Source organism: Propithecus coquereli, unplaced genomic scaffold (assembly GCF_000956105.1).
Source record: "Propithecus coquereli isolate 6110/MARCELLA unplaced genomic scaffold, Pcoq_1.0 Scaffold821, whole genome shotgun sequence".
Lineage (NCBI taxonomy): Eukaryota > Metazoa > Chordata > Mammalia > Primates > Indriidae > Propithecus > Propithecus coquereli.
Window position 1 is genome coordinate 1,064,838 of NW_012154408.1, and position 7,906 is coordinate 1,072,743.

The 7,906-nt window shown below is 60.3% G+C and overlaps 1 protein-coding gene across 1 annotated transcript in view; it reads left to right on the forward strand.

The window, feature by feature from the left end:
* The window catches only part of TACC3 (transforming, acidic coiled-coil containing protein 3), a 20,458-nt gene extending 16,011 nt beyond the window's left edge, over positions 1–4,447 (forward strand). Inside the window, exons 11-16 of the mRNA XM_012663683.1 lie at positions 999–1,075; positions 1,164–1,207; positions 2,091–2,251; positions 3,936–4,042; positions 4,135–4,255; positions 4,372–4,447. Coding sequence (XP_012519137.1) covers positions 999–1,075; positions 1,164–1,207; positions 2,091–2,251; positions 3,936–4,042; positions 4,135–4,255; positions 4,372–4,434 — 573 coding nt within the window. The 3' untranslated portion in view covers positions 4,435–4,447. The remainder of the gene's footprint in view (positions 1–998; positions 1,076–1,163; positions 1,208–2,090; positions 2,252–3,935; positions 4,043–4,134; positions 4,256–4,371) is intronic.
* Positions 4,448–7,906: the final 3,459 nt, after the last annotated feature.

Genomic DNA, 7,906 nt, shown 5'->3' on the forward strand with positions numbered 1-7,906 from the left:
TTCCGTCCAGCATCGAAGCAGGCAGCTGCCCACAAGCTGACTCCCCCATGTGGAGCTGTCAGACAGCCTGGACTCTGGCCCGGGGTGCGGTGTTCATCTTGGGGGTGGTGATCTCGCAGCGTTGAATGTGGCACTTGCTGTCGTGAACCTGGGTGTGGCCCTTTCTTGCCCTGCCCTTCTGCACCAGTGCAGACTCCATCTCTGGATGGGTTAGAGAGCCCCACCTCCACCTTCCTCAGATTTGAGGGTCCCGTGTGTTTCCCTCTGTCCTAACCAGACACACCGAGGCTCAGCCTGTTTCAATCGTCTTATCTGTGGACAGTCGAGGGTCTGGGTGTCTTTGGGCAGCACGCTGAGCTGCCATCTGCCTCGCAATCGCCAGGGGATGTATGGATGGGATGGTCCAGGAGGACAGCTGGCCTGGCGGGGACTTAAGGCCTCGAGTCTTCTCAGGCCTACAACACAGGCCCTGACCCACAGGTCGTGAACAACCCCCCGCACTGTGTTGGAGCCCATCGAGTGGCCCTGGAGCAGGCCTAGAGGCCCACAGCCTGTAGCCTGGCCGCCTTTCTGTAACTGGCCACCCTCCACCTTGCAGGCCCGGGCTCCTGGGGACGGGTGGGCCTCTGGGCCCTGCCTTCCCGCAAAGTTAACTAGAATTGAGTCAGAGCCCGTGGGGCCCTGATGGGTGGACATGCCAGGCGGACATGCACTCCCTGGGCACCTACTGGATTCGACCAGGGCCAGTCGCTCAGAAGCACAGCCAGCGACCCCATGCCTCCTGGCCCCGTGGTGACCTAACTTGCATGTCCTGGGCCTAGCCAGGGCTCCCAGGGTCCCCCTGGAAATCCCTCATGGAACTGTGACTTGGTGATATGGCCCCAGAGACCTTGGGTGTGGGCACAGTCAGATCCTTGTGAGAGGCACACACCATGGGAGGTGGGGGGCTGGGGGGAGTCTACGTCTTACCTGCTGACTCAGGTGTGTGGTTTGCACAGGTGAAAGTGACACAGGAGGAAAACCTGGAGCTGAAACGCAAGTGTGAGGAGCTCCACGGGAAGAACCTGGAGCTGGGGTAAGTAAGCCTTGCAGCCTCAAGCCAGTGTGACCTCGCTCACCTGGCCACAGAAGGTCATGGACACTCATTTGTTCTCCTCCCACAGGAAGATCATGGACAGGTTTGAGGCACTCATGTACCAGGCAATGGGTGAGTGCCCGGGCCACCCAAGGGTCTCTGCCAGGTGCCAGCCGCTCCCCATCCCTGCCCCACGCCCCCCAACCCCTGTGACATCCTAGCTCTGTGGACACTCGGTGTGGCCAGGTTAGTTCTACCTTTCCAGGGTCCCTCTTTCTACCACACAAGTATCCCTCACAGCAAACCTACCATGGAGCCACTGAGAAGTTTGGGAGAAGCTGGCAGTCAGGCTGGTGGCACTTGTGTGGCTGGTACTTGTCAGTCCCCAAAACTGATGAGTCCCTGAGCTGGCAGCTGGGGCCGTGGCAGGGAACAGATGTCATCCCCTCTACCCCTTCATGGGTGCTGCTGGAAGACCAGGCCTCACCTGGGACAAGGGCTCAGTCTCCTACAGGTACCCCTGTGGGGACCTGTATTAGGTCGAGTCAGCCAGGGACAGGTGACTTCCCCACCCTTGTCTCCTTCTGAGAGCACTACACCATCACAACCAGCAGCCTCGAGCTCGCCTCGCCAGCTCCTAGCTTGTAGGTCACACTGTGGGCTCTGGGGATGTCTGAGCACTGCCCCTCTCCTTGAGCGACCTCTGCTGCTGGGTCCCGGGCTTCAGGCCCAGGGCTTCATTGTCCACTCCCTGTGGTCTCCTGTGCAGCTGACGTTGAGGGAACAGCTGTGTTCTGGGCTTTCTGTCCCACCCGGGAAGATCACAGGTAGAAAGGGGAGCTCGTCACCTTGCAAGGACATCTGACCAGGGACCACGTCTGCTGCGGCTCACACCCGAGCTTCCTGCCTCTCCTCCTGGTGCCTGGTTCCCTTGCCTCGTTTTCTTGGCTGTTTCTGGACTCCGGCATTTAGGTTGCCTCTAATCCCCAGTGCTTGCTTTTTTTTTTGTCTCAAGAGGAGGCTGAGAAACAGAAGGAACTTGCCAAAGCCGAAATCCAGAAAGTTCTAAAAGAAAAAGACCAACTTATTGCAGACCTGAAATCCATGGAAAAGTCCTTCTCCGACCTCTTCAAACGGTTTGAGAAGCAGAAGGAGGTGATTGAAGGCTACCACAAGGTACGCCGTGCCGCCCTGTGTCCTTTCCACGTGGGCTCACGGGGGCTTACAGTCCAAGCTGACAGGACCTGGTCCTATGCCGAGCCTTCCCTTGCTACTGGTTGGGGTGGGAGTCGCATGGCACAGCTGGTCTGCGAGGCTTTGGCTGAGGTTGGTGGGAGGACAGGTGAGCAGAGCAGCCGCACGGGCACAGCCTGGAGGCAGGACATGGCAGGGGTACGACGAGCATAGGAGAGGCCGGGGCAGGTGGCAGGGGGTACAGCTGTACTCTGTGCGTGGGAGAACCTGCCTTCTGGAGAAGGTCCTGGGCTCTGCAGTGTCTGGACCATCCACTGTGTGTAAAGAACAACTCAGCTGTGATCGAAGAACTATGACATGTAAGATAGTGTAAATCTTAGATTAGTGCTAGAGACGGTTTTACAAATAACACCTGGCACAGGATAACTAGGTGTTGGAGGAGGAAACATGAGTGAAAATCAGAACCAGCAAGCAGAAACAGACCCATAGGAGTACCAGACACTGATGTCCACAGAAGCAGGTGTTGGTGGAAGGTGCTTCTCAGATCTGCCTTGGGGAGCAGAGTTGGCAGGGGCTGCTGTGTGGATGCTGGGAGAGGCAGGACCCCCTCGGACAGTGCCATTGGCTCGAGGACGCCCCTCCCAGCAGTGTTTCCTGGACCTCCCCTCGGCCATGCTGTGGTCTGCATCACTGGCCTCGCCTCTCTGAGGCAGGCCTGTGTCATGGCTACCGCCAGCCACATCCCCACTCTCATGGAGGCTTCTCTGTGCTTAATCCCACCTTCAAGGACCCACCAGGGGCTTTTATTTTTTTATTTTTTGAGACAAATATTCAAAGAGGTATTGTTTCAGTAGAGACAACAAAACTAGAAAAGGACCAAATGAAAATTCCGAACTGAGAAATATACTTACCAAAGTTAAAAATTCACTGGACACAGTTCAGACTGGCTGCCTTGAACATTCACCATGGGAAGAAGAGGGTGAGTCAGGGGCCGGAGTGCAGACTGCAGCTCTGGAGCTGGGTACAGAAGACAGGGAGATGGCGCTGTGGAGAGAAGGCCTGACCACACACCCAGATGCCTCTCCTACAGGCAGTTCCTGACCTACAGGAACATCCACAGCCACAAGACACAAGGCCGTATGCGGGTTTAGCAGGAGGCGGGAACCTCAGCAGAACTCGGTTTTAAACCACCCAACACACCACAGCTGGTGGCTCCTCACTGCCACTGGGGTGTGCAGGGGCCTGCAGGGCTGTGGGGAGCAGCATGTCTGGATGTCAGGTGGCCCCTGCTGTCATCCTGTCCCTGCAACCCCTAAAGCAGCGGTCTCAGCTTGCAGGGGGAGGCACCCAGGGGCAGGCTGGTCGGTGTTCCCAGTGCCTGGGCACAGCTGCTGGCTGGCTGAGGGTGTGGCAGGAGGGGCGACAGCTGCAAGGGCCCAGGGGTCAGAACCGGCACCCCAGAGGGTAGAGAGCCTGGGGCTGTCCAGAACCTCTGAAGCGGGTGGGCTGGGGAAGCGTGTGGAGTGGCTTTTTCACTGCTAATGTCCCAGGCAGCCTCGAGGGTCTGCAGTCTGCACCTGACCCCGAGGGTCCCCAAGTGCCAAGCATGGACCATCTTACATAGATAAGTACTGTTAACAGTTAATGTCTGCTCCCCTTGCTGAAGAACGAAGAGTCGCTGAAGAGGTGCGCTGAGGAGTTTTTAGTGAGGATTGACAAGGAGGGCCAGAGATACCAAGCACTGAAGGCCCATGCGGAAGAGAAGCTCAAGCTGTGAGTGCTCGGGGTGAGGGAGCCCCCAGGAAGGAGGGTCTGGTCCTCAGCCCCTTGGGCTCAGCCTCTGCCCCCTGCCCTTGCCTCTCCAGGGCAAATGAGGAGATTGCCCAGGTCCGGAGCAAGGCTCAGGCAGAAGCCTTGGCCTTGCAGGCGAGCCTGAGGAAGGAGCAGATGCGGGTCCACTCGCTGGAGAAGACGGTGGAGCAGAAGGTGGGGCGCGGGGAACCCCAGAGCCCGCCAGGCTCAGGGCCGTCTGTTCTAGGCCTGTTGCTCTTCCTTCTAAGCACGTTCTGCAGAAACCCAGCGATTCATCTTTTCTCCTTCAGACTAAGGAAAATGACGAGCTGACCAGGATCTGTGATGACCTCATCTCCAAGATGAAGAGCTGACCGGAAGCCACTGACCAGCAGCCACCCTCCCTCCTGTCTGTCCGTCTCTTAGGTTCTGTTACGTTCTTTCTACTGTTAACTTGTGTTTAAACTAGATTGTTATAAGATTAAATAAAGTTTCCCTTAAATTCAAAGGCTGAAGTTACTGGTGTTGGTTAAAGTGAAGATTTGCTGGCCCTGGCCTGAGGCCGAGCTTTATCCACAGCCATTGCCCCGGGGTGCCCTTCCCTCTTCCCTGCCCCGCAGCTGGCTGCCTTGAGCCCGCCTCCCTCGGCAGGCGCCCATGGCACGTGGGGACCACAGATCAAAATCCAAGGGGGCTGAAGTTTTCGAGTAAAAACATAAAATGTATCAGCAGCCAGCTGTGATGGTGGGTCTGGTGTCAGCCTGGCAGGCCTGCAGCCCCAGTGACCACGTGCTCGCCTGCTGCGGTGTGCGCGTGGTCAGGGAACACCTGCAGAGTCAGCGCTGCCGAGATTATCTTCCATGACGTGACAGGCTTAGGAGCAAAAAACATGTTTCCCTGAGGAAGAAGAAATTGCGTCAAGACGGCAGGATCGGCTCCCGTTGAAGTTTCCAGCCTGCCAGCCCGCCCTGCACATTGCAGACTCTGGGACAGGTGCAGAGGCTCTGAGGCAAGCTGGGACCCCGGACACAGGCACCGAGCTGTTGAGACACAGGTCGCCAGGGCTCTGAGCCGTGGCACCTAGACCCCAGAAACAGGGACAGCCAGGGGGTGCCCTGAGTGTCTGCCTCAGGTGTGTGTGGGGCTGGGAAGTGGCACTGCTGACCTGTTCCTGGGGGCTGGTGCTGCTGGGCCTGGGCCTCGCTGTCCTCCGGAACCAGGCAAGTAGAAACGCCCAAGGCCGACAGGTGAGCGACGCTCAGCTCAGGCCTGAGGAGGAAACTTAAGTGGAAACGGTGTTTTCTCTCATCACTGGGGTGTCAGTGTTCCCACCAGGCCACACCCTGCCACACTCATGTGGTCCCGGCCAGGTCTGAGCCACTCCGGGAATCTGAGCACTGAGGCAGGGACAGGACCCAGTCCCAGGACCTGCCTCAGAGACTGTCTCGACTTGGATCTGGTGATCAGACCCAGGATTGACCCTTGGTTAGGCAGCAGCAACAAACCTGGCTGCCACTAGGGGTCGCTGCCCACCATGGGCCAGGGTGCAGGGATGGGACCAGGTGGGTGATGCCCTCAAGGGGCAGGGCCGGGATGCCAAGAAGCCAAGGGGGCCACCAGGGAAGCTGAGAGTATGCAGTTGCGCGGGGGTCGGGCCTTCAGAGCCTGCGCAGCCCCACGGGCAGGAGGGCAGGTTTGCGAGCCCATGTGGAAGGAAGTCCTTGGTGCAGGACAGAAGGCCACAGTGTGCCATTGCCAGGCACTGCTGAGGTGGGTACCTGGGCTGGCAGAGTGTTCCCCAGGCCTCAGGCTTCTCTCCCGTTCCCCCCGATGGCCCGCTGTGCTGCAGATCCCTGTGGCACCTCCCAGCTGGCCTCCTGGGACCATCTCACCCCGGATCCTGGACAAAGAGCACAGTCCCTGGCTGAGGGCCCCTGGCAGCCTGCCCAGATCCACTGAGACCAGTGGCTGTTGGTTGGAGAAGCCGGGCCAGTGCAGGTTGTGGACAGGTCCTCTCCAGCCTGGGGTCGGGGTGGATGGGGGAGCGGAGGGGCCTCCAGAGCTGGTCCACTGCCCCATGGCCTGGAGAACTGCCCACAGGCAGCACGGCCCTTCGTGTCCCTACCTGCCTGCAGGCATGCCTGGCTAAGGGGTCCGTGTGGCCACAAGGCTTCCACCTCTCTCCGCTGGGCCAGGGTCTGCTCCGAAGCAGCCTCGAGAGACAACAGCAGGAGCCGGAGCCTCCTCGCCCAGCTTTGCCTGCCAGGTCCCCGCTGGGCCTCTGCGAGCCAAGCCAGGAGTCCGCCCGGAGAAGGCCAGGCGGGGTGGCTGGACGTGTTGAGGCAGCCGGCCTGGTCTGGGGCCGTGCCGAGGACACCGGCCACCAGGCAGCATCCTGGGCTGGGAGCCTCTCTCCCAGGACAAAGGGGCCTTGTGCAGCTGAATGGGTGTTTATCCTGGAGCCTGAGTTAACTCGAGGCCGCGAGGCCGGGCAGGGGCCCTGGCACTGGCCTTCTTCGGGTAAACATGACCCACGCTGGGCACACAGTGTCGGGCCTGGATTTTGCGACCCTGTCTTCCCTGCACATCTACGTGGCCAGTGCCTCAGGGGCTGCCTGCCAGGAGGAGGGGACCCGGGAAATGGGGAGCTACCCTGGGGGCTGCCTCCCAGTTCTCACCGTTGAGCCGGAGAGAGGAGGGGTGACCACAGGGGTGGCAGCAGCCACAGGCTGCCCCCTCCCAGGAAGTGAGGGTCCCAGGAGGGCGCTCCATGGTGTGGGGGCCAGTACAGGGAGATACTTAAGGTTAGGGGAGGTCATGAGGGTGGGGCCCTGGCCTGGCAGGATTAGCGTCCTCACAGGAAGGGGAAGAGGCCAGAGCGCACTCTGCCATGTGGGACGCAGTGAGGCGGTGGCAAACCAGGAGCCCTCCCCAGGACCTTGGTCTCAAACTTGCAGCCTCCAGAACTGTGGTAAATGAAGGTCTGTGTCTGCAGCCCCCAGTCAGTGGTGTGTGAAGGCAACAGGATGAGACGCTGAGGTCAGGGCTGCGCAGCCCATAGCACCCCCTGCCTACCCGTCCTCCCCAAGGCTGGCGCCTTCTGCATCCTGCGGTGGCCCCAGGGCTCAGCTGCACATGGAGAACTCAGGTCTGCAGGGCACGCCCACCCCTCCAAAATCACCTCGCAGTGGAGCCCCCAGCACCTCCCTGGGCTACTCAAGACCCTTCCAACAGGCCGGCGGCCTCGGCTTCTCCAAGCTCTCACAGTCACATCTCCGCTCAGGCCCTCCCTCTGCAGGGGCAGCCGCCACCAGGCTTAGAGGGACAGGGAGCAGGGTCCCCTGGACGAAGTGTGGGCTGGGGGTGCAGGGAGACTGGCCAGAGCGGCTGACCATAGCTCAGGCACACCCTACTGGGCATCACCCCTGTGAGCTCCACCCTATCCTGGCCTACCAAGAGCCCGGGGGAGGGCGCTACCACCCGCAGGCCACGGCTGCCTCCTCCCCGGAGTCCAAGCCAGTGAGGGTTGCTGCATGCCCAGAGGGGACCTCCTCGGGCCCGCCACCCCACCCTCTGGTAAGGAACCTTGGGTCGCATTGGTGTCCCTGTGACCCAGACACTCAAACCCAGGCTCCAAGCACCCTCTCCCTGGACCTCGGGATACCCTAGGTGGGCTGAGCCCATGTCCCTTGTCCCTGCTGAAGAGGACCTCATGGCACAGTGGGAACATGCCTGGGAACAGCTGGCCCTGTCCCCACAGCCCTGGGCTGGACCAGGCCCAGGACAGGTTTCTGCCTGAGTCAAGACCTTCCTTGGGGAGTGCTCACGGGGCAGGGGTGCAGGTGT